Raw genomic sequence first — 26,650 nt, 5'->3', positions numbered from 1 at the left:
ATCTAAGTGCAGGGCCCTGACCACAGAACTAAAACTAGAATTTTTTTTTCCCATTACAACACCATATAATGAAATTTTCTCCAAACTGGCTGCACCACTTTGCTTTCCGTATCAGTACTGCTCATCTAGGTGGCCCAAGATTGGAGATGGAGGTTCATTTCTGGTATTCCCAAAATGAAAATCCAAAATCCATGGGTTTGGGTTCTGCTTTGCTTTGCCTGGGATGGTTGGTATGTGCTGGCTGATTCTGATGAGGAAAAGGCCTTTTATCCATGCAAATAGCAGGATGAGGAGGAGGAGGTTCCATTCTCCCCACCTTTGAGGGCTGGAGCCTACAGAGAAAACAGCTCAGCTGAGAAGGTGCAGATTTGATCAGCGGGGGATTGAGAGGCAGAGAAGGAGAAATTCTCGTGCTGTCGAAGATGCAGCTAACTTTCTGTTGGTTGGTGCTACTCCCTCTGGTAAGTGCATTCGGCATTTCATAATTTTTCTGTCAAATAGGGAGCAAAAGGACTAGAGATCCTGATTCTTTGGGGGAGAAGGCAGGTGATGGGTATGGTGCGTTGGATGCTTTTGAGATCGCTGAATGCAAATAAGGGATCCCTAATCCCCCTGAATTGCCCACTGCGCTCAGATGAAAGCAATTCAAAGAGGGTAAATAGGGGAGACTATCTGAACTGCTCTTTCGATGCCCTTTTGTTTATGGAGTGCATTGGACCATGGGGTGGGGATTCTTTGGCATTATTCATCAAAAGGTGCAGTGGTATAACCTTAACATTGGTGAGTATGGAACGAGAAGCTGTCAGTTTTGCTTTACTAATTTAGCTGTCTAGAAGGGGGCAAATTTTGGTCAACCGGTTGAACCAACCTCTGTAGCATGGTGTATCCACTCCGAGTTTTAGTCAAAGGAGCTTCAGTGCGCAGCACCTCTGCCAGAAAAAGGACTTAGTTTCCAGGATAGGATTCAACATCTGGTGGCACAATGAGTGAAACCCTTGTGCCAGCGGGACCGAAGACTGACAGGTCGGAGGTTCAAATCTGCAGAGAGCGCAGATGAGCTCTCTCTGTCAGCTCCAGCTCCCCATGCGGGGACATGAGAGAAGCCTCCCACAAGGATGGTAAAACATGAATACATCTGGGTGTCCCCTGGGCAACATCTTTGCAGACGACCAATTCTCTCACACCAGAAGCGACTTCCAGTTTCTCAAATCACTCTTGATATGAAAAACAAACAAAAAAACATCCAAAGTGTGTTTCTTGGACACTCAGCATATCACATTTCTTATCTCAAAATCTATATAAATAAAAACGTAATGTTTGTTTGTGGGATTAACATAACTCAAAAACCACTGGATGAATTGACACCAAATTTGGAGACAATACACCTCTCAGGCCAACAAGCGACCATCACTCATAAAAACACTGAAAAACATAGCAGAAGAGACTTAAAAGGCCAAAAAACACCCAAAATAACATTACAATGGATGCATAAAACTATATATATATGTGTGTGTGTTTGCGTGTGTGTGTATATATATATATATGGTGTGAGAGAATTGGCTGTCTGCAAGGATGTTGCCCAGGGGGTGCCTAGATGTTTTACTACCCTGTGGGAGGCTTCTCTCATGTCCCTGCATGAGAAGTTGGAGCTGACAGAAGGGAGCTCACCCTGCCCCCTGGATTCAAACCGCCAACCTTTCGGTCAGCAGTCGTGCCAGCACAAGGGTTTAACTCACTGCGCTTCTAGGGGCTCTATGAAATTGCGTGCTTAGAATTGGCTCCCATCTCCAAGCTATCTCGTTATCTATATAAATAAAAATGTAATGTTCATTTGTGGGATTAACATAACTCAAAAACCAGTGGATGAATTGACACCAAATTTGGATACAAGACGTCTATCTGGCCAAAGAGTGACCATCAGCAGAAGAGAGTTAAAAAGCCAAAAACCAAAAAATACATAACAACGCATGCTTAAAACCACACATATATATGCAAACACACATATAGACACATACACACAAATATATACACACTCAAAACACATCTACACATGTAATAAGAAATTCAATGTGCAAATTTGATAAATGGGAATTTAAAATGATGTGTGGGAATGAATGGAAGAATGGAAGGATGTATGGATGGAGATAATAATTTTGGAAACACCAGTATAATATTAAGGCCTGCAATGACTAACTACCTGCTTGCTGCTTTGTGATTGAAACTTGCTAATGAGATCTGAAAAGTAAACTGTGATAAGAACTGGGACAGTGATAAAGGAAATGTTTGCAGCCTTCCTTATGTTAAGAAGGAAGTCAACATAAGATCAACACCAATCAAGAAGATCAACATCTGGCCAGGAAACTGAGATGGATCCAGGATGGAAGATGTCTATCATTAATTTGCAACTTTGGGACTACATCAACAGAATATTCCTATAAAAGACTCAGTCTAATAATGCTCAAATCGTGGCAGATTGAGGAGTCTGTTCCACCCGCCATGCTCTGCTCCATGGGAAGGACAGAGGTGGTGTATTCAGAGAGTGTCAGATATGCTATGGGAAAGCATGATTCTGGACACTTTGGGGCTTCTTTCTCAAGGGAAGAGGAAGAAGTGGGCTTGTGGAGTCTTAGATTTTGTGCAGGGAGTCAGGTTCTGCTGTATGGAAAACAGAGGTCTGGTCCTTGGCACTGTTCTTAGGGAAAGAAGTTTTGGCATTTCAGCGTTCTGAAGTTATGGCGTTATGGAAGTTTTGGAACTATGCGTTGGCAGGCTGCAGGAAAGCAGGGTCTGGCCTTACAGGTGCTTCTCCAAGGAGGGAGAAAAGAATATGGTAATATTTGGATGCATGTGGATGAATGCATGTACATGTGTGTGAATGTTGAGTGAAAATGTAATTCCCCTTTGTTTGTTTGTTAACCAATGTAATTGTGAATCCAATGTAGTTGCATAGAATCTGTATGTCTGTATGTCCAATGTTATTTTTTGTCTAAATGTTTTCTGTAATCTGATATACCTTCTCACACTGGAAATTGCAATAAAAAGAACCTATGCTTTAAAATCATTGAAGAGTCATTCATGACACACACACTGGGCCACAGCAATGCATGGCAGGGGACAGCTCTCTCTCTCTCTCTCTCTCTCTATATATATATATATATCTGCGTAAACTCATATATTCAGCCAAGCAAGAAAATCAAACTGAGATGTGAGTTTCAGGTTAGGTTTAAAGACCAATTCCAATCCATTATTTCTGAACACACACCTGGATATCTCGTTCCCTTGCATATTTCCAAAAACAGTTCCACATTTGGATTTTCCCTTCTTTTCCTTATTCAATTGGTCACATTTTCATGATTGTGAATCACATATGTACTTAGATTTGTACCTTTATTTTTCATTTTGAGTGTATTTCAACATAATGATTTTGTGAACTCCCAATTATTTAGGGAGACACAGAAGGGATTCTTTTCTCTCCCTCTCCCCATTTCTTGCTATTTCACAAATATTGGACCCCAAAGTATTTGGAGATTTGTCAGAATTTGAATATGGGTCTGAACATTTCTCTCTCTCTCCTGAAGGCATGCTATAAATTTGAGGATTTAAAAAGCAACATCTTGTCTCAGTTCTAGTTGGAAAACTGTGTGTCAAAAAATATCACACCAACAATGATTAAGACATTCGTATTCTGCCTCATTAAGAAGAGTTATGAAAAGACGCCTTTCTTTGGAACAGTTGGTGCTTGAAAGCAGGATGTTTTTGACATTTGGAAATTAAAAAAAGAAATGCGTGTTTTGGCCGAAATTCAGCCTTTTACAGAAAATGTTGATTATACCCCTTTGCTCTCAGAGAAAGAAAGGAAGGAAGGAAGGAAAGAAGGAAGGTAGGAAAAGAGGGTGGGAGGAAAGAACACACAGAGAGAAACTGAAATATCAAATCATGACATTTGAATCTTCCAAAATTTGAATCTTTAGCTGCAGATTTTCCCCAAAGGGTTGAATTTTGCAATTGTTGTTGTTCATTCGTTCAGTTGTCTCCGACTCTTCGTGACCTCATGGACCAGCCCACGCCAGAGCTCCCTGTCGGCCATCACCACCCCCAGCTCCTTCAAGGTCATGGCAGTCACTTCAAGGATGCCATCCATCCATCTTGCCCTTGGTTGGCCCCTCTTCTTTTTTCCTTCCATTTTCTCAGTATAATTGTCTTCTGTAATCTTTCCTTTCTTCTCATGATGTGGCCAAAATACTTAATCTTTGTCTCTAGTATCCTTCCCTCCAATGAGCAATTGGGCTTTATTTCCTGAAGTATGGACTGGTTGGATCTTCTCGCAGTCCAAGGCACTCTCAAAACTTTCCTCCAACACCACAACTCAAAAGCATCTCTCTTCCTTCGCTCAGCCTTCCCTGTGGTCCAGCTCTCACATCCGTAGGTTACTACGGGGAATACCATGGCTTTAACTATGGGGATCTTCGTTGCCAGTGTGATGTCTCTACTCTTTACTATTTTATCGAGATTGGTCATTGCTCTCCTCCCAAGAAGTAAGTGTCTCCTGATTTCCTGGCTACAGTCTGCATTTGCAGTATTCTTTGCACCTAATAATAATAATAATAATAATAATAATAATCAATTGACCAAGGCTTAACCCTTATTATTCAGTCTGGTGTCCTTGTCCTTGTCCTTGTCCTTAGAAAAACTATAAGTTACTATCTTTTATGGGGGGCGGGGTCATGTTTGACTTCAAGGTTTCTTCCAACTCTATGCTTCTATGATTCAATGAGTCTAAGAAGGTCTTAAGCCAGGGGTGCTCACAACAAGGCCCACTGGGCAGATCCGCCCTCCCCCCAAGGTCATTTACTCGGCCTCTGCTCAAAATGCCAACACAATTTGCATCCTGCCACTACTGTCACACTCTCCTTAAGTCTCCTTTCTGTTCTTTTGCTTTCCTCTCTCTATCTCCTTCTGAAATGGAGGGAATTGTCTTTACAACCCTCCTGCTTCTTACATCTCCTTTACTTTCCATCTCTCTCTCTAAAACAGAGGGAATCTTCTCCATCACTCCCTTGCTTCTTAAAACTCTTTTCCTTTCCTTTCCTTTCCTTTCCTTTCCTTTCTTTTCTATTCTTTTCCTTTCCTCTCTCTATTTTCCCCCAAAATGGAAATAATGCTTTCCACCCCATTCTTGCTCCCTCAAAAATAGAGGGAGGGAGGAGAAGAGAAAGAAAGAAAAAGTAAGAAAGAAAAGGAGACAAGAAAAAAAGAGAGGGGTGGAGAAAAGGAAGAAAGAAAAGTAGGTAGGAAACAAAGAGGAAAGGGAGAGAAGTAAGAAAGAGAGAGAGAAAGGTAGGTAGGTAGGTAGGTAGGTAGGGAAAAGACAAGGAAGTGTGTGTAGTGGATTGAACCTTAGGTTAAAGAAAATTACTATAAGTTAATATGGAAATGGTACCTAACACCAGTAAGAACAACAAATATAAATAAAAACTACTAAAAAAAATTGCTGAAGAGGATGCCAAGAATCAGGAACATATATACATATGTGGTGGCAATGTAAATATGTAAATATTTTGGGGGAAAGTATTTAGAGAAATAGAAGATATTTTGTTGTTCATTCGTTCAGTCATTTCCTACTCTTCGTGACCTCATGGACCAGCCCACGCCAGAGCCCCCTGTCAGCCGTCACCACTCCCAGCTCCTTCAAGGTCAAGCCAGTCACTTCAAGGACGCCATCCATCCATCTTATAGAAGATATACTGAACGTTAAAATAGAAAGAAGTCCTAGTATAGCTTTATTATCATTATATAATAATAAACAATTGAAAAAAGAGGATAAAGATGCGATAACAATAGCAAGACTGCTTATAGCAAGGAATTGGAAAAGAGAAATAAATATACAAATAGAGGAGTGGTACAAGGAAGTATGGAAATTGGCAGTAAATGATAAGCTGACATGTATATTAAAAGTTAAAACAGGTCTATGGAAACAAAGTAATTTTGATGATGTATGGATAAAATTTATTGAAAAAGGATTTAAAAGGAAAGTTACCTCCACAAGAAGAATTGAAATTTTGGACAGATGATATGTAAAAGGTGTGGTTTGGGAGGGGGAGGGGAGCACAGTGGTGAGGGATAGATAATATGTATAAGCAGAAAAGTAACACTAGATGCCAAACGTTACAAGTATGGTAGGTTGTATTGAACAATATGTATCTGCTGTAAAATAAACAATGTATAACAAATGTATTGAACTATGATAAAATAATAAAAATATTTTTAAAAGAACCTCAGGTTGTGGCTCTGAACCCACTGGGTGACTTTAACCAAGTCAAATTCTCTCAGCCTCAAAGGAAGACAAAGGCAAATTTCCTTTGAATGAATCTTGACAAGAAAACTCTGTGAGAGGGTAACCTGAAGGTCACCCCGGTGGCGCAGTGGGTTAAACCCCTGTGCCGGTAGGACTGAAGACCGACAGGTCGCAGGTTCAAATCCGGGGAGCGGCGGATGAGCTCCCTCTATCAGCTCCAGCTCCTCATGCGGGGACATGAAAGAAGCCTTCCATAAGGATGATAAAAACATCAAATCATCCAGGTGTCCCCTGGGCAACATCCTTGCAGACGGCCAATTCCCTCACACCAGAAGTGACTTACTCCTGACACGACATACAAAAACAACAACCCTAAGTTTGAAACAACTTGAAGGCACACAATGACAACAACAGCAGCAACAGGAGTCTGTCATCATTCCTCAACAGTCTGAGGAACTGTGAACTGGCTCTCTGCTTAAAAAGTGTGAGGTCCTTTGTCTTAAGCTCTCATTTCCAAAGAGGTCGGGGATGCTTCACCAAACTCCAAATGCCAGGATTTCATAGCATTCAGCCATGGCTCAGTGCTATGTAAGTGGTGTCAAACAGCAGTCAGATTTACAGAACCAATCTGATTTTTTTTATTCTTGCATGTCTTCAACACATTCTTGACTTGTAGAGCACACATTCCATGGTTTCCTGGGGTTGAGATTCACCCAAACCCACACAGTGTGTTCCTATGATTAAGTGGGGAATCAAACCCTGGTCTCCAGAGTAATAGGCTGATTCTTTGTGGCACCTAAACAACAAACCAAGTTGATTCTGGTTAATGTGGGCTAAAGCTGCTTAACATGGTTTTGAACTGTGCTAACTAAATTCACAGGTTCATCCCCAGTTTCCAGAGGACAATGTGACTTTGGATCCCCGTAAACAGTTTTTGGGTTGATGTATTTAGTGAAATAAACAACATTATAGGATCAAATATTACTCCGGATGCTAGGTTAGCATTATTAATGGACACCACAATGTTGAATTTAGAAACGAATAAGAAATAATTGGTGATTATTTTACTCACAGTGGGAAGAATTATAATAGCAAGGAACTGGAAAATAATAACTAACCTAACACCGGAAGCATGGTATAGGGAGGTATGGAATGACAAATTAACAATGGAAATGAGGGTATTCAGGGGGGAAATTAACAGATCAGATTTTCAGGCATATTGGTCGGTCATTATTAAATATGCTTTAGAGAGGTAAACAATATAACCTTGTTGATCAGGAATTTTTGATATGGCATTTCATTAATAGTTGATTTGTAAATATATGGTGAAGGAAAGGATACTTGTTCAGGCCTTGGTGGTGGGGTTATGTGTTTGTACAATGTTCACTGTTTTGTGTTTTGTTTACACTGTAAGTTGTTATTGTATGTAAATAAAATGTTTAAAAAAATTTAAAAAGAAGAAAAAAACAGTTGGGCTGATTCCAAGATGGAACTGCATGCAACTGTTTACAAGACGATCCCATGCCCCTTGGCTCAGGTGTTTTGGGTACTGGGTGACGCTCACCATGTCACCCTGTTCTCCTTATTGTGGTAACTAGTAGGCAGGCATGCCTGACTTGAGCTGGTTGCTTTATGTCTGGAGTATTGCTGGCTAAAGCAACATGGTTGCTCTGACACCCTGGCAATTTGCTACTCCAGAAGACCAACATGAGCCATGAGCCATGCCACACATGCTGGCTGTCATGATGGGAAAAACAGAGAGATGGTAAAAGTGGTCATCCAGTGGTGCCAAAATGGGTTTGGTTTTGCAAGGAAGGCTCGCTTCTTCCCAAAGCATAACCACTGGATCACCACCAGGATAAGCAGTCCATGTAGAGCAGTGTTTCTCAACCTGTAGGATCCCTGGGGGTCAGGACTCCTGGGGGGAGGTCGTGAGAGGGTATCAGAGGTGTCACCAAAGACCATCAGAAAACACAGTATTATTTGTTGGTCATAGGGGTTCTGTGTGGGAAGTTTGGCCCAATTCTATCATTGGTGGCATTCAGAATGTTCTTTGATTGTAAGTAAACTATAAATCCCAGCAACTACAACTCCCAAATGTCAAGTCTACCCCCCCCCCCTCCCCAAAGTCCACCAGTGTTCACATTTGGGCATATTGAGTATTCGTGCCAAGTTTGGTTCAGATCCATCATTGTTTGAGTCCACAGTGCTCTCTGAATGTAGGTGAACTACAACTCCCAAACTCAAGGTCAAGGCCCACCAAACCCTTCCAGTATTTTCTGTTGGTAATGGGAGTTCTGTGTGCCAAGATTGGTTCAGTTCCATCATTGGTGGAGTTCAGAATGCTCTTTGATTTAGGTGAACTAAAAATCCCAGCAACTACAACTGACAAAATTAATCCCCCCAACCTCACCAGTATTCAAATTTGGGTGTATTGGGTATTTGTGCCAAATTTGATCCAGTGACTGAAAATACATCCTGTATAGCAGATATTTACATTATGATTCATAACAGTAGCAAAGTTACAGTTATGAAGTAGCAACAAAAATAATTGTATGGTTGGGGGTCACCACAACAGGAGGAACTGTATTAAGGGGTCGCGGCATTAGGAAGGTTGAGAAACACTGATGAAGAGCCACCCATAGTCTGAAGTTCAAAGCATTAGACCGTTATGCTGAACCTCTTTCAGAACCTAGAGGCCCTAAATCATATCTCTTATTGCAAGCTAAGCAGGGACAGCCTTGGTTAGTGCTTAGGTGGGGAGCTGCAACAAACACAAAGTTCTGTATTCACAAAAAGGAAGTGGCAAAACCACCTTTGGATATTGCTTACCTAAGAAAACCAAGGAAATTCACAAGGTTGCCATAAGTCAACAGGCAAGGGAGGCACATACACTCACACACCTAAAAATTTCAATACATAATCAATGATTTTCCCATCTCAACAATACTGCAAGCTAGCCTAGGTTCAAAGCAAATGTGTTGACCAAAGCCACATTCACGTGTTCATCTATGCGAATCTGTCAAGACGTGAACTTTTCACTCCACCGCAATGCCATGTTCTCATTCTCTCTCTCTTTCCCTGTGTGAGACTTTTCTTTGCCTGTCTGTAAAGAAATTCTGCTGGCATGGGTGGATGCCTCTGAATACCTGACAAGCACATCCAAGCATCATAATTACTCTTGTGCTTAAGCATATGAAGCACTTTGACAGCTATTAACTTTTAATTGGGATAACAAAAGAGTCATACAACGTGTCAAAATATGACACGGAAACATGAGGAACAGAAGTGAAGGGTTGTTTTTCTCCAAGGAGATGGTGGCCGGGGGTGGAAGGAAGGGATACAGAAGGTATCACGACTCACGTAGGAGAAAGAAGAACGAGGATCTTGTAATGTTACCCTGAGTTGAAGAGGCTGTAGGGACAAAGATCTCATGGGAAGCCACAAAGAAATGTTGGTGGCAATGTTGGTCACGGAAACATGTGCCAGATGCTCCTAATTTCAAGAAGATTCAAGTTCTGGAAGATGCACCTTGGCCTTTTATTAATTGCATCATTCTTTACGCATTTTTCAAATTCTTCTCCAGATGCCACCTCAACCAGGTTTGGTGTTCCAGGTTGGCCTCACTGGGCCTTTGCCAAGGTTGTAACCCAACAGAGATGGAGATTGGTGGCATGTCCTCAAATATGAGGAAATAAAACCCATGAGGAACAGCTACAAGGACTTGATATTTTTAGGCTGCAGAAGATGGAGAGGTAATATCTTTAAATAGCTGACGGGATGTCATATAGAAGACAGAGCAAGCTTGTTTTCTGCTATATTTTTAATTTTTTTATTTATCGTGTCAGTGCAACCAGTCGATTATATTACATTTCTAACAGAACAAAGCAAAACAAACAAACAAAAAAAAAACCAGACAAAATACAGAATTGTGAGTTTGGTAGTTGATTAAATGTCCTTTGACCAGTATCTGGCCACTTGGAGTGCCTCTGGTGTTGCTGCAAGAAGGTCCTCCCTTGTGAATGTGGCAGGGCTCAGGTTGCATTGCAGCAGGTGGTCAGTGGTTTGCTCTTCTCCACACTCGCATGTCGAGGATTCCACTTTGTAGCCCCATTTCTGAAGGTTGGCTCTGCATCTCGTGGTGCCAGAGCGCAGTCTGTTCAGCGCCTTCCAAGTCGCCCAGTCTTCTTTGTGCCCAGCGGGGAGTCTCTCATTTGGTATCAGCCATTGGTTGAGGTTCTGGGTTTGAGCCTGCCACTTTTGGACTCTCGCTTGCTGGGGTGTTCCGGCGAGTGTCTCTGTAGATCTTAGAAAACTATTTCTAGATTTAAGTCGTTGACGTGCTGGCTGATACCCAAACAGGGGATGAACTGGAGATGTCCCTGCCTTGGTCCTTTCACTATTGGCTGCTACTTCCCGGTGGATGTCAGGTGGTGCAATACCGGCTAAGCAGTGTAATGTCTCCAGTGGTGTAGGGCGCAGGCACCCCATGATAATGCGGCATGTCTCATTAAGAGCCACATCCACTGTTTTAGTGTGGTGAGATGTGTTCCACACTGGGCATGCATACTCAGCAGCAGAATAGCACAGCGCAAGGGCAGATGTCTTCACTGTATCTGGTTGTAATCCCCAGGTTGTGCCAGTCAGCTTTCGTATGATATTGTTTCTAGCACCCACTTTTTGCTTGATGTTCAGGCAGTGCTTCTTGTAGGTAAGAGCATGGTCCAGAGTGACACTCAGGTACTTGGGTGCGCTGCAATGCTCCAGTGGGATTCCTTCCCAGGTGATCTTCAGAGCTCGGGATGCTTCTCTGTTCTTGAGATGAAAGGCACATGTCTGTGTTTTAGATGGATTGGGGATCAGCTGGTTTTCCCTGTAATAGGCAGTGAGAGCACCTAGAGCTTCGGAAAGCTTCTGTTCTACTGTCTCAAAGCTCCCTGCTTGAGCAGTAATGGCATGATCATCAGCATAGATGAAACTCTCTGTCCCTTCTGGCAGTGGCTGGTCATTTGTGTAGATGTTTAACATGGATGGAGCAAGCACGCTCCCCTGAGGCAGGCCGTTCTTCTGTTTCCACCATCTGCTTGTTTTCTGCTGCTCTAAGATCCTTTCCCCATGAACACAATTCCCAGATGTTCCTTACTGACATCTTCTGACTATGGAGATGTTTATCTCCTTGCCATTTATAAGGGTCCTTATTAGGCACCAGCCATGCTTATCTTAATTTTACAAAAGAATAACATTGCAGCAAGCAGCTTGTCACAATTGTTATCGTGGCATATGGGATTGTCATTTGCTCGCTCGAGTGTGTTTCGCACACCCTGCCTTCTGTGTGACTGAAGGAAAGGTGAGCTAAAAATGGATGCTCTGCTGGTTCAGACGTTGGAATGTTCCTTGTTTTAAATGCATTCGGATGCATATAATTGGAAGTATATTCCTTTGAGTCTTGAAATGTGGAATTCAAAATGAGTTGAACTTCCATCGCCCAAACCAAAGTGTCAGAACTTTCTGGTCTCACCAGAAGAAAAGTTGAGGAAAGTTCGCAATATTCCAGCTATATGACTGAAAAATAGGAGCTATTTAGGCATGTGTGATTGATTAAAAATATGTTTCATAGAATCATAGAGTTGGAAGAGACCTCATGGGCCATCCAGTCCAACCCCATTCTGCCAAGAAGCAGGAAAATTGCATTCAAAGCACCCACAACAGATGGCCACCCAACCTGTTTAAAAGCCTCCAAAGAATGAGGCTTCACTACACTCCAGGGCAGAGAGTTCCACTGCTGAACAGCTCTCACAGTCTGGAAGTTCTTCCACATATTCAGGTGGAATCTCCTTTCTTGTAGTTTGAAGCCATTGTTCCATGTCCTAGTCTCTAGGGAAGCAAAACACAAGCTTGCTCCCTCCTCCCTGTGGCTTCCTCTCACATATTTATACATGGCTATCATGTCTCCTCTCAGCCTTCTCTTCTTCAGGCTAAACATTCCCAGCTCTTTAAGCCACTCCTCATAGGGCCTGTTCTCCAGACCCTTGTTCATTTTAGTCACCCTCCTTTGGACACATTCCAGCTTCTCAACACTTCCCTTCAATTGGGCATCTGCAAGGACGTTACCCAGGGGACTCCCGGATGATTTTTTTGATGTTTTTTATCATCCTTGTGGGAGGCTTCTCTCATGTCCCTGCATGAGGAACTGGAGCTGGTAGAGGGAGCTCATCCGCCTCTCCCAGGATTCGAACCTGCGACCTGTCGGTCTTCAGTCCTGCCGGCACAGGGGCTTAACCCACTGCACCACCGGGTTAATGTAAACATAAATGTAATGTTAATGTAAAAATGTAATAAGTCCATAAAAGGTAGTAACACAAAGCAATGTCCACACCAGATATAAAAGCAATCCAAGACAGCATTTATCCAGAGAAGAATCAACAGGATGCAAAGACAATTCAAAAGGCTAAAAAAACTCCACAGGAACAAGACCCCTTGAACAGGATTGCCATGGCACATGAACTTGATTTCCAAACGCAAATGTTGAGAGCTCACAGAGAGAGGGAGTGAACCATCATTGCTAGGCCCAGCACGGATATTCTCATGAGAAACTGCCCTTTGCCCTGTGGCCTCTCTGTCATTTTCTGCCTGAAAATCATTGACCAAACCATCTCCATCTTGTACCTCAGCCTCAGCACCTTCGTTTCTCTCATAATTTCCTTCATAATTCCCCACATCAGGATCCTGAAACACAAACAAAATCTGATTCCCAACACTTAACTGGTGCAATATAGAATCTGTCTCCAGATGGTAATGTATCCAACACAATGATGCAAGGTTACTATTACTAACACTTGAGGTTTAAAGGCAGGATATATTTAACCACCGGGACTTTGATCCCCGGTAGAGCAGCTCTTGCAGACTTTTGAGTAGGGATGATATTTTAAGCACTGGCGCTAATTAAATGTTCTACTTTATTTTTAATGTCTGGTTATTTAAATCTGATTTGCCAGGCGTCATTAGCACAATTAGAGAAGATCAAAGCCATCAATACTGAATGTGAATATGATAGTCCTATGAAAACAGTCTCTCTGATGAAGTAAGGAATGCAGAATAGCAGGAAAGGAAGTGCAAGTAGATGCGCAAAGGAACCACTTCTGCTTGAGAGTCTCTTGGGTCCTTTCCACACTCCCATATAAAATCCAGATTCAGATTTATCTACTTTGAACTGGATTATATGGCAATGTAGATTTATATAATCCACTTCAAAACAGATAATGTGGATTATCCGCCTTGATAATCTGGATTATATGGCAGTGGAGAAGGGGCCATGGTGAACCAGATAGAGTTGGCTACAGGATTCGGGCAGCCAAACTAATAATAACAACAACAACAACATTTCCAAGCTTTGGCCAGAATGTGGTTTTGGGAGCAAGGAACTCCAGCTGAAATTCCCTCTTCACCATTACTATTCATGGTGCAGAAGGAGCTGGCTGTACTGCTGACCTGAAGGTCGGCAGTTTGAATCTGTGAGACAGGGTGAGATTCCATCTGTCAGCTCCAGCTTCCCATATGGGGACATGAGAGAAGCCTTCCACAAAATGGTGAAACAACTCGGTGCCCCTGGACAACGTCCTTGCAGACGGCCAATGCTCTCACACCAGAAGTGACTTGCAACTTCTCAAGTCGCTTCTGACACGATAAACAAATGGTGCAGAAGCCAGCTCTGGTTTTCACTGTGTTCCAGTGGTTTACACTTGACTTTATTCCTATCACATCTGTTCCATTTTCTTTTTTGTCAAGTAGGGACAGTGTGGTGTAATGGTTTGAGTATGACCGTGGAAACCTGGGTCCAGATCCCTACTTAGCTATGGAAAGTCATTAGGTGCCTTGGGCAAACCACACTCTCTCAGCCTCAGAGGACTGCAAGGGGCGACCCCTCTCTGAACAAATATCTTCCCTCTCAAAAAAGTAAAAGTTTTATATTTATTTATTGAATGTATATCTCGCCTTTGTCTCAAAATGTGATCCAACAACCTCAGGCTCTCCATAATTTGAAGGCACTCAACAACAAGAACAAGAACAGGTAGAAGGAGCAAGCCTTTTTTTCTCTCTACCAATCATTTGTTTCAATTTAGTAAGTCATTCTCTACCTACATAAAAACTTCAACCATCACCCAAGTCAAAAAAGAAGTACCATTAAAGCCTTGGCAGACCGTGCAAAAAGAATCTGTGAACCCCACCTCCTCCAAGATGAACTGAACCACCTAAACTGGGCTTTACAGGCCAATGGGGACTCCCACATAGTCATGAAAAGAGGTGTAAGACCGAGAAAAAGCCACGAGAGTCAAGATAAACATCTCCTCAAAGGAAAAGTGTTCTTGCCAGACATCAAGGGAACCACTGAGTGCATAGGGAAGCTGATGAGGAAACACAACCTACAAGCTATCTCCAGACCCACTAAGAAAATCCAACCAATGCTACGTTCAACAAAGGACAAGAGGGATCCTCTCACCTCTGCACAGGTCTCCCATATACCATGAGCTGCGGACAAGTCTACATAGGGACCACCAAATGCAGCATTGCCCAAACACGAATCAAGGAACATGAAAGGCGCTGCAGACTCCTTCAACTAGAGAAGTCAGCCATAGCAAAGCACCTGATGAACCAACCTGGACACAGCATATCATTTGAGAATACAGAAATGCTGGACCACTCTCACAACCACCATGTCAGACTACACAGAGAAGCCATTGAAATCCACAAGCATGTGGACAATCTCAACAGAAAGGAGGAAACCATGAAAATGAACACAATCTGGCTACCAGTATTAATAAAACTCTAAAATTATAACAGTAAATAAAGAACAACACTCAAACACAGGGGAACTCCAGACAAGAAACAATCAAGGACAGCTAATCACCTCTCAAGAAAGGATTCCCCCAGGCAGTGAGAAGCCAGACCTTGAAAAACGCTAGGTCATTTAATGATAATCTAGGTGGCCAACTGAAACATTCACACCTACCTCCAACAGATAAAAGTTCTTTCCCCCACCTTGGACATTCCACAGGTATATAAACCCCATTTTCCTAGTTTCCAACAGACCTCACAACCTCTGAGGATGCCTGCCATAGATGCAGGAGAAACGTCAGGAGAGAATGCTTCTGGAACAGGGCCATACAGCCTGAAAAAAGAAGAAGAAAAGCATTCAAAAACAGGGGAACTCCAGACAAGAAACAATCAGGGCCAGATAATCACCTGTCCACAAAGAATCCCCCCAGACAGTAAGAAGCCACACCTTGAAAAGTGCTAGGCCATTAAAAGCTCATCAAGACGGCTAATTACAAAACTCACACCTACCTCAAACAGACAAGAGCTATTTCTCCCACCTTGGACATTATTCCACAGGTATATAAACCCAGTTTTCCTAGTTTCCAACACACCTCACAACCTCTGAGGATGCCTGCCATAGATGCAGGTGAAATGTCAGGAGAGAATGCTTCTGGAACATGTCCAGACAGACCAAAAAACTTACAACAACCCAGTGATTTCGGCCATGAAAGCCTTAGACAATACATTATCTTCCATGTTTGTGAATAATTCCCTTTTTCCTAGAGTCTCTATTGTGATGTGATCCTCCAAGTTACTCACTATATTGAGTTTCAGAGGGAACTTTCTATAAGGATAAGACACAAACGGGGGTCCCTGTTTTCTCTGTACGGGAGGTTTATCAATGCATATATAAAGTCCCCTTCCCGAAGCCATTGGCATCAGACATGTCGGGGGTACTTCAGACAAAACAAAGAATTTCATATGAGGAACACAAACATGGATCTGTCACCTCATAATCCCGCCACCAGGTCTTTTCAATGCCAGGCAGAAAGCAGCACGCAATTTCACACAATTACTGTTCTTGAAAAGCAGCTCTGGCAGCCGAAGGAAGGGAGAAATATGCAATTAGTTTTCCCAGCCAAAGCCATGAATGGGGTCTTTTGAAATGTAAATCGCGTTGCCCTTTTCAGAGTAATCATTTGGTCACATTGGATGACAGTCGGGGACTTGTCGGGCCTGATGCTGCAAGATCCAGTTTATTCTGATACAGATATTTCATTAAGATGCTTAGAAAAGGCACAGACTGCCACTGACAAGTAGCAAAAGTTAGAGTAAAAACTTGGGGGTTTTTGTGTGTGTGTGTCAGGCGCAACTTGCAAGTCACTTCTGGTGTGAGAGAATTTGCCATCTGTAAGGACGTTCCTCAGGGGATGCCCAGATGTCTTGATGATTTTTCCATCGTTGTTACTTACTTAGGCAATCCCTCGTTGTCCCTTGGGTCTGTAAGTGACTATGGAGCCCTATTCTTGATCTGCATTGTCTCCTGCAGTGAGGGCATTGGTTTCCAGGTAGAAGGTGGTTGGGGTTGGCTTGTCTCAAACACGCTTGGCGGGGGCGAGGGACAGGGCCTTCTTGGTGGTGGCCCCTCGCCTATGGAATTTGCTCCCTGGGGAAATTAGGTCGTTGTCATCCCTCCTCTCCAGCAAAGGATCACCGCCTTGTCATGGCGCTGGAGCACCTCAATGATGTCATGAGCGAAACCGTGAAGGGCCACACAAGACGGGACGGTTGTGGCAGAGAGGTCAGACCAAGCGTGATCCCTGGGGAAGGCAATGGCAAACCACCCCAATATCCTTGCCAAGAAAACTAAATGGACCAGTACAACCAGAGATATGTCGGTATGCCATTGGAAGATGGGACTCCCAGGTCGGAAGATGGCCAAAATGCTACTGGGGAGGAGCAGAGGATAAGTTCAACTAGCCCCAGATGTGATGACGCAGCTAGCTCAAAGCTGAAAGGACTTTGACTGTGTGGATCATAATAAATTGTGGCAAGTTCTTGGTGGGATGGGCATCCCAAGCCACCTTCCCTCTCTCCTGAGGAATCTGTACAAGGACCAAGTAGCAACAGTCAGAACTGACCACGGAACAACAGACTGGTTCAAGATTGGGAAAGGCGTACGGCAAGGCTGCATCCTCTCACCCAACCTTTTTAACTTGTATGCAGAACACATCATGCGAGGATGTGCGGGGCTGGATGAATGCAAAGCTGGGGTGAAAATTGCTGGAAGAAACATTAACAACCTCAGATATGAAGATGACACCACTCTGATGGTCGAAAGCGAGAAGGAGCTGAGGAGCCTTCTAATCAAGGTGAAAGAAGAAAGCGCAAAAGCTGGGTTGCAGCTAAAGGAAGAGGGGCCGACCAAGGACAAGATGGATGGATGGCATCCTTGAAGTGACTGGACTGACCTTGAAGGAGCTGGGGGTGGTGACAGCCGACAGGGAGCTCTGACGTGGGCTGGTCTATGAGGTCACGAAGAGTCGGAGACGACTGAACGAATGAACAACAACAACATCCCTCCTCACCTTTAGAAAAAAGGTTAAAATGTGGCTGTGGGACCAGGCCTTCGGGCAATCAGGTTAAAGGACAATTGATAATGTTTGACTATGGCATGGAAGAGGATTTGGATAAGTTAAGCGGAATAATCATTAGTAGATAGCTAGCTAAACAGCCACCAGACGGGCAATAGCTAATCAGAGTGTACGTATACTGTTTTTAATCTTTATTTATTAATGTTCATTTTTAATTGTTATATTTGTTATTCTGTATTTTAATGATGCGGCATTGAATTATTGCCAATTGTAAGCCGCCCTGAATCTCCCCAGGGTTTGAGAAGGGCGGGGTAAAAAATGTTCGAAATAATTAAATAAATAAATAAATAAATAAATAGTATCTGACATTTGTCTTTGTTGAATTCATTTGTTTGTTTTGGCCCAGTTCTTTAGTCTGTTGAGGTCATTTTGCATTTTAATCCCGTCCTCTGGTGTATTTGCTCTCCCTCCTAATTTGGTCAAATCTGCAAACTTGATCAGCATGCCCTCTAAACCATCATCCAAGTCATTGATAAAGATGTTGAACAGGACTGGACCCAGGACTGGACCTTGTGACACTCCACTCCTCACTTCTTTCCAGGATGAAGTGGAACTATTGGTGAGCATCCTCTGGGTTCGATCACATAACCAGTAGGTTTGCTCATCTTGACGCCAGCAATTTTCCTTATTCTGACTTGTATTATATTTTCCATTCTCTTAGGTTGCTTGCATCCACCCAGAATGCAAAATATTTCAGCAAGTAATGAAAGACGAGGCTCAGTGTTTGGATAAAAATGAATCTCTGTTGCCAGGATTTCAAGGTAAAACACATGGTCTGTGCATCAGACTGTAGACAGGACATAAATTCTGTGTGCCCAACAGGATGCCAGGGCTGCCTCAGATTAAAGGCCTTTGGATTTCCTTACAACACAGTCTCTAGAATGCTTAAAGGTTCAACAAAGTTCTTTATTAATGAAAACAAACAGGTGCTTTAAGGCTTTCTTAACAGTCTGTTGGCTCTCTCTCAACCTTGTCCACAGGGAACAGGCACTATCTTCATAACTGTAACTAATGGGGAAATCCTTAACCTCCAATCTGGGCAGTCTGTCTTTGTCTCTGTTGGTGTGGAGCCCCTACACCCAGTACCAACTGCTTCTGGCTTCCACGAGTGACCCTTACCAAGCAGAGCTTTGTAGACTTCCAGGGGAAAAGGAGTTCAGGTTTCAGTGATGGCTGGCTGAAGTCCCTGAGCAAAGGAGCTGTAAGGCTGTATGATCCTCGGCCAAGCTGTGGACTGTATAACCCTGGCCAAGCTGTAGGCTGTATAACCTTGGCCAAGCTGTAGGCTGTATATCTCCCCGGCCAAGCCGTAGAAGACGAAGCTTTCTACAGGAGCTCTTGATATTATGTCCTGCATGGAAGCTTCTCTGTGTGGACTGAACCCAAACTGGCTCCTATTCCCTCCAAAGCTCAAAAAGGGGCGGGACCAGGGAACCTTACAATAATTGACAGGTGGCTTGCCCAATAATTGCAGCCAAAAGAAGCCACCTATCTGCAGAGCCCTGAAACTTAGGACTACAACAAATATTAAATGCAAAGCAAACAAAATTGGAGCTCCTGGTACAGTTGTACCTGCACATGGTCCCTACCCTTTTTTTTTACAAACTAGATCAGTGATGGTTGCTGGGGTCAAGAATGTGCACTGGGAGTTCAGTTGCTAAAGTTTTCTGTTGTGGTTGCTTTATCTGTTTCAAGATTTTTTTTTTTATGTTGCTTGTTTCACAAAACATACAGATTCAATTACCCAAACTGTTTCCCAAAGTGTTTCACACATAAACAAACATTTTTTTTCCTTCTTAGAGTCAGGGCTCCAGGAGATAGTTATTTCCCATTTGTGGTTGCAATGTATAGTTAACTGAAAGGGCATTGAACAGTAAGATTTTTGGAACACTGCACCTTTAAAAATGAAGGTAGGCCTAACCAGGTCTCCAGCACCAATGGTGAGGATAAGCACAAAAAAGATGTATAATTGGTCAATTGTCTATACAGATGGAGCATCCCTTATCTGGAAATCTGAAATGTCCCAAAATTCTCCCAATTGCTGGGCATGATTGTGACACTTTTGCTTTCTGATGGTTCAATACACACAAACCTTTTGTGCACAAAATTATTATTTTTTAAATAGTGTATGAAATTTCCTTTAGGCTATGCTTTTATTTTCTCATTTTGTTTCTCTTTAGGATGCTCAGGAATTTGGGATGGACTAAGTTGCTGGCCCAGAGCTGCTTTTGGAGAGATGGTCACAGTGTCGTGCCCTGGATTTTTTGAAGAAATAACCAACATACATGGCAAGGAGTGTTTTCTGTAATATATTTCTCTGTCCTACATCTGAGCTGTGCCCAAGGAAAATTGTGCAGCCCAGGCAGTGTAATAAGGACGTTCTAGAGCAGAAAGATCAAGGTTAAATGGATGAGATATAGTTGATGGTTTTGGTGATAGACAGATATAGAGAATAAGCAGAGGAGGGCGAGGGACTACTTATGATCTTTCTATGACAATGTGCTTGAGTTAGGACTTATCTACATTAGTCACTTAATCTGCTGCTAATCTGAAGCAGCCTGGAGTATTACTGTCTAGATTGGTCATGGAGGAGGCAAAATACTCTGTTGCCAACCTGCAGCAGGGAAGTCGCCATGGGACCAAACCCAGGTTGACTTTGCTAAGCCATCACCTTACTTTCCTTGTTACTATTGCTGCTATCGGATGGCAACAGAGCTCTGGGAGAGCCCTTGCCCATCATGGAAGTGTCATGTCCTGCAGTGGATGGTAGTTGTTAGTGGAATGCTTGGCAGTTTGGTGATGGGTAATATTGTTGTAGTTCAGCCAGCTGATGATGAGGAGGAGTTTGGGGGTGAAGGGCCTGATGGTTCTGTGGTGCAAGATGGTTCTCCCATTGGGAGAATGGAAGGGTTTTAGAGCAAGATGTTGTTTTTGAGTGTGGGAATGAAACTGCTTTGGAAGCTGACAGGCAGGGAAGGGAGGATAACATGAGGGCATCCGAAGAAGCAGTTGGCTTAGACAAATATACCAGGCTGCTTTGCAGGGGAGGGAATTCAGGTGCAAGCAAAGCCATGGGAAAGAGAGGCAGAAGCAAGCCTCTCAAGGTCAATGGAATGCCTACATGTACGTATTGCAGTCCTTAAATTAGAGAGAGAGAGAGAGCTGTTAGGATTTTGAGATCAAGCAATGTTGCTACTGGAGTGGAAAACTCCTGTCTTATTCCTGGTTATGTCTAAACTCAAGGCCCAAGATTCCTAGTCAGGTTTTCTTCCTGCATTAAGGATTTACCTATGGATTCAAGCTCTTGTTTTGTTCCTTGTTTTCTGGATTAATGTTCAAGTTTTAACTCTTGTTTTGGGGATTTACCTTTTGTCTGTGGACTTGCTTTCTATATACACACTTGGATTTTTACTCTATTATTTGCTTAAGGTGCTTCTGGCCCATTCTTATATGTGTTTTATCAATAAACTGTTTAATACCATGACTAGTTTCCTGGTGAGTGCTCTGAGCAAGGTGAAGTCCTGCTGAGGTGCAACAACATAGGATCAGGACTAGTAGGGTGGTGATGCTGCAAAAAATATGGGGTTAATCTCCCTTCTGGTGCTAAAGGTCGGAGTAAGCGGTCTTTAAGAACTCACAGCAATCAGGGAGGAGGCATGGAGAGATAGGATGCAGCTGTGATCAGCTGCATAAAAAGAGCTAAGCTAGAAACTGCTGTTTGGGGAGAGAAGTATATGTCATACTTGGTTGTGGATGCTGGTGGTTTTTCTCCTAGGTTGGTGGATTCTGGCATCCTGACCTGTATCATGAACCCTTGTGAACCTTGTACCTTGCTGAACCTTGAACCGTGGTGATCTTTTTGTTGGTGAACTCACTTTCTTTCTGGTCATAAGGCATCTCTGCCGATGCCAACACAACACACACACAATGGCTAGGAGTTCACTCAAAGTTCTGTGGTGTGGCCATCTGGCAACAACAATGGGGATGACAGGCCTGATCTGTCCCCCTTTCCCTGTGCTGACAAGAGCAGAGAGGAAGGATGGTGCTGATGGTCATGGCCCTGAAGTTCCAAAGTCTTTGGAGCTCCTGACATCTTACCATCTTCATTGCTATAGAGCAGTGTTTCTCAACCTTCCTAATGCCATGACCCATTAATCCAGTTCCTCATGTTGTGGTGACCCCCAACCACAAAATTATTTTCATTGCTAGTTCATAAATTTGCTTTTGCTACTGTTATGAATCGTCATGCAAATATCCGATAAGCAGGAGGTATTTTCATTCAATGGACCAAATTTGGCACAAATACCCAATAAACCCAAATTTGAATTCTGGTGGGGTTGGAGGGGGGATTGATTTTTGTCATTTGGGAGTTGCAGTTCCTGGGATTAATAGTTCACCTACCATCAAAGAGCATTCTGAACTCAACCAATGATGGAATTGGCACACAGAACTCCCATTACCAACAGAAAATACTGGAAGGGCTTGGAGTTGTTGTTCACCTAAATCCAGAGAGCTCTGTGGACTCAAACAATGATGGACCTGGACCAAGCTTGGCACAGATACTCAATATACCCAAATGTGAACACTGGTGAAGTTTGGGGAAACAGACCTTGACATTTGAGAGGTGTAGTTGCTGGAATTTATAGTTTACCTACAATGAAAGAGCATTCCTAACCCCACCAACGATAGAATAGGGCCAAACTTCCCACACCAAACCCCATGACTGTGTTTTCTGATTACCCCTTTGACACCCCCTCACGACCCCCCCCCCAGGGGTCCCGACCCCCGGTTGAGAAACACTGCTATAGAGTATAACACCTTCATGACAGAAAGGCTCCACCAACATCGCCATGATTACTTCCATCTTCAAAGGATGGTAATGTCACCTTATCAGAGAGATATGCTATATGTTGATGTTCTCCTTCACCTATGCAGTTGGATTCATACTGTTCTATTCCATAGGGTTCATCCACAGAAATTGTACACCAGGCAATTACTGGTCAGAACCATTTCCATCGTATTCAGTTGCCTGTGGGTTCAAGGATGGCATGACAGAGGAACCTGAAGATGAGGTGAGCAAGGGCTATGTCTACATCGAATCTTGTCCAGTTTCAAGGCAAACAAGCAACATATATGCGTGTTGATCATCCCTTTTCTAGAAATCCAAAATGCCCTCAAATTGGCCACATGGGTGACTGAGGCTGGATTCACAGTGCATGCTTAATGCTGTTTGACATCACATTAACTGTCATGGATCAATGCTATAGAATTCTATTGTTCACATTTCTGGGAGATATTTACCCTATTTTCTCTTTTCCTCTGTAGAAATCATACTTTTTGGCATTCTGGCATATCTACACTGCAGGCTACGCAACATCTCTGGCATCCCTCATAACAGCACTACTCATCTTCACCATCTTCCGGCAAGTGCTGATAAGATTTTTGCTAGATAGAGAAAGTGTGTCCACACTTCAATGTCTCATTGGTTCTTGCCTTTCATTGTTTTGCTTTTCTGATTTCTTTTTTTTTAAAAAATTCCAGGTTCCTATCACATCTCCTTCATGTTGCTGTGTTTGTATAACCAATATCTGGGTTGTTGTAAGTTTTTGGGCTGTATGGACATGTTCTAGAAGCATTCTCTCCTGATATTTCACCTGCATCAGTGGCAGGCATCCTCAGAGGTTGTGAGGTCTGTTGGAAACTAGGGAAATTGTGTTTATATATCTGTGGGAAGTCCAGGGTAGGAGAAATAACTCGTGTTTGTTGGAGCTAGGTGTGAATGTTTCAATTGGCCACCTTGATTAGCATTTGATGGCCTGACAGTTTTTAGGTGTGTGACTTGTTACTGCCTTGGGGAATCCTTTGTTGAGAGGTGATTAGCTGTCCCTACTTAAATCAAGAAATAGTTTTCTAAGATCTACAGAGACACTCGCTGGAACACCCCAGCAAGCGAGAGTCCAAAAGTGGCAGGCTCAAACCCAGAACCTCAATCAATGGCTGATATCAAATGAGAGACTCCCCCCTGGGCACACAGAAGACTGGGTGACTTGGAAGGCGCTGAACAGACTGGCACCACAAGATGCAGAGCCAACCTTCAGAAATGGGGCCACAAAGTGGAATCCACGACATGCGAGTGTGGAGAGGAGCAAACCACTGACCACCTGCTGCAATGCAACCTGAGCCCTGCCACATGCACAAGGGAGGACCTCCTTGCAGCAACACCAGAAGCACTCCAAGTGGCCAGATACTGGTCAAAGGACATTTAATCAACTACCAAGCTTGCAAACTTTGTGTTTTGTCTGTTTGTTTGTTTTGTTAAAAATGTAATACAAATGTCTGGTTGCTCCTAACACGATAAATAAAAAGCTGTCCCTGATTGTTACTTGTCTGGAGTTCCCCTGTGTTTGAATGTTGTTCTTTATCTACTGTTATAATGTTAGAGTTTTATTAATACTGCTAGCCACATTGTGTTCATTTTCATGGTCTCTTCCTTTCTGTTGAAATTGTCCACATGCTTGTGTATTTCAATGGCTTCTCTGTGTAGCCTGACATGGTGGTTGTGAGAGTGGTCCAGCATTTCTGTGTTCTCAAATAATATGCTGTGTCCAGGTTGGTTCATCAGGTGCTCTGCTATGGCTGACTTCTCTGGTTGAAGTAGTCTGCAGTGCCTTTCATATTCCTTGATGCGCGTTTGGATGCTGTGTTTGGTGGTCCCTATGTAGACTTGTCTACAGCTGCGTGGTATCTGGTAGACTCCTGCAGAGCTAAGAGGATCCCTCTTGTCTTTGCTGAATGTATGAGGGGTATTTTTTAAGTAAGGTCCGTTTTGTTGTAGACACTAGTAGTTTGCGCACATACCGCAACGAGCGCATGCGTCGTGTACCGGCATGCCTCGGGAACAACTTTGCTCAGTTTCCGCTGTGTAGCTAACCTGTACGGTTCTGTTCTGTGCTTTAAAATGTTTAAGACTATCAACTCACCCTCCGCATGTGAGGTTCGCTCAGTGATACGGTTTTTGTCAGCAAGGAACCTGCCTGCTGCAGAAATTCATCAACAGATTTGTGAAGTGTACGGTGATACTGTTATGAGTGAAAGCAAAGTGTGTAAGTGGGTACGACAATTCAAAGATGGCCATGACAACGTCCATGATGAGGACCACTCTGGTCGCCCTTCTTTGATTACTGACTGGTTATTGGAGCAGGCAGCAAGTTTTTATGAAGAGGGTATTTTAAAATTGGTTCAGAGGTATGATAAGTGTTTGAACAAACTTGGCAACTATGTGGAAAAATAGAGTGAAGTAGGTACTTTCTGAAAATAAATTTACTTTTTTGAAATAACCTTTCATTGTGTACCTATGTTCCAACGGACCTTACTTAAAAAATACCCCATGTAGCATTTGTTGGATTTTCTTAGTGGGTCTGTAGACAGTTTGTAGCTTGTGTTTCTTCATCAGCTTCCCTCTACGCTGGATCTTTGTCTTTTCTCTTGTGGCTTGTTCTCGGTCTTTCAGCTCTTCTGATGTCTGAGGTGGAGTCTCCACTGGCCTGTCAAGCCCAGTTTAGGTAGTTCAGCTCATCTTGGAGGAGGTGGGGTTCACAGATTCTTTTTTTCCAGGGCTTTAATTGTGATGGTTGGAGTTTTTATGTAGGTATCTATCAGTGTGTGTAGGTTTTCTGTAAACTGTGTGACCCAATTGTTGATCTGGTTTGTGGATGACTAGGACATTTAGAAATGGCAGTTTTCTTTCATTTTTTTCCATGGTGAATTGGATGTTTGCGTGAATGCTGTTAAAGTGGTCCAGGAACCTGTTCAGTTCTTTTTCTCCATGGTTCTATATGGTGAAGGTGTCATTCACATATCTTTTTTGCTGCTGACAAAAGTTCTTTCTCCCACTCTGGACATTCCACAGATAGATAAACCCCATTTTCCTAGTCTTCAACTGACCTCACAACCTCTGAGGATGCCTGCCATAGATGCAGGCAAAACGACAGGAGATTATGCTTCTAGAACATGGCCATGCACCCAGAAAAACCTACAACAAACTAGTGATTCCAGCCATGAAAGCCTCTGACAATACATTAACCCATATCTCCCAGTGGTGCCAAAGGAAGAAGAGTAAAAACAATCTGATTCTAAGCTGTATCAATAGGAGTCTGGTGCCTAGATTGAAGGGAGTAATAGCCCCACTCTCGTCACCTGGAATAATAATCTGTGTCCAGTTCTGGACACCAACATTGAAGAAGATGGACAAAGCTGGAAGGGGTCCACAGGACAGCAATTAAAGTGGTAAAAGATCTGGATGCCCTGAATCCCTATGCGAAGCAGATTATAAACTGGTTATGTTTAGCTTGGAGAGGAGAAGGCTGAGAAGGGACATGATAGCCATGCATAAACATTTGAAATAATGTAATATTTAGGAGAGGAAAAACCTCTTCTCCACAGACTAGGACACAAAGCAAATTGCAGGAAAAGAGATTCCACCTAAATACTAAGAAGAACTTCCTGGCAGTCAGAGCTGTTGGATCCTATCTAATGAAGTCCCCTCCATCCATAAAATGACATTTCACTCTTTTGCTCTTTTCTAGAAAATTTCACTGCACACGGAATTATATCCACATGCATTTGTTTCTCTCCTTCATCTTGAGGGCGGCTGCGGTTTTTACAAAAGATGCCATTTTGTTCTCTGATGACAGCATGGACCACTGCCAGATGTCCACAGTAAGTAGGCACCATGCTCTTTTGCCTCTGGAATAAAGGATTAGGAGAAATATCTCCATGTCTTTTCACACCAGGATGATAAGAACTGATTGATAGAGCTGTTCCTTGCATAGGATGCATCTACATTGTCAAATTAATGCAGCTCGACACCACTTTTGCTGCCATTTCT

At 43.0% G+C, this 26,650-nt stretch overlaps 1 protein-coding gene across 1 annotated transcript in view; it reads left to right on the top strand.

The window, feature by feature from the left end:
• Positions 1-353: 353 nt before the first annotated feature.
• LOC132779806 (vasoactive intestinal polypeptide receptor 1-like) overlaps positions 354-26,650 on the top strand; it is a 35,591-nt gene continuing 9,294 nt past the window's right edge. Inside the window, exons 1-6 of the mRNA XM_060783469.2 lie at positions 354-461; positions 18,425-18,524; positions 19,944-20,051; positions 22,726-22,835; positions 23,089-23,186; positions 26,349-26,481. Of these exons, the coding sequence (XP_060639452.2) occupies positions 423-461; positions 18,425-18,524; positions 19,944-20,051; positions 22,726-22,835; positions 23,089-23,186; positions 26,349-26,481 (588 nt within the window). The 5' untranslated portion in view covers positions 354-422. The remainder of the gene's footprint in view (positions 462-18,424; positions 18,525-19,943; positions 20,052-22,725; positions 22,836-23,088; positions 23,187-26,348; positions 26,482-26,650) is intronic.

This window comes from Anolis sagrei, chromosome 6 (genome assembly GCF_037176765.1).
Source record: "Anolis sagrei isolate rAnoSag1 chromosome 6, rAnoSag1.mat, whole genome shotgun sequence".
Taxonomy (NCBI): Eukaryota; Metazoa; Chordata; class Lepidosauria; order Squamata; family Dactyloidae; genus Anolis; species Anolis sagrei.
Note: the sequence above shows the minus strand (reverse complement) of the source record. Positions and strands in the feature narration are given on the sequence as shown.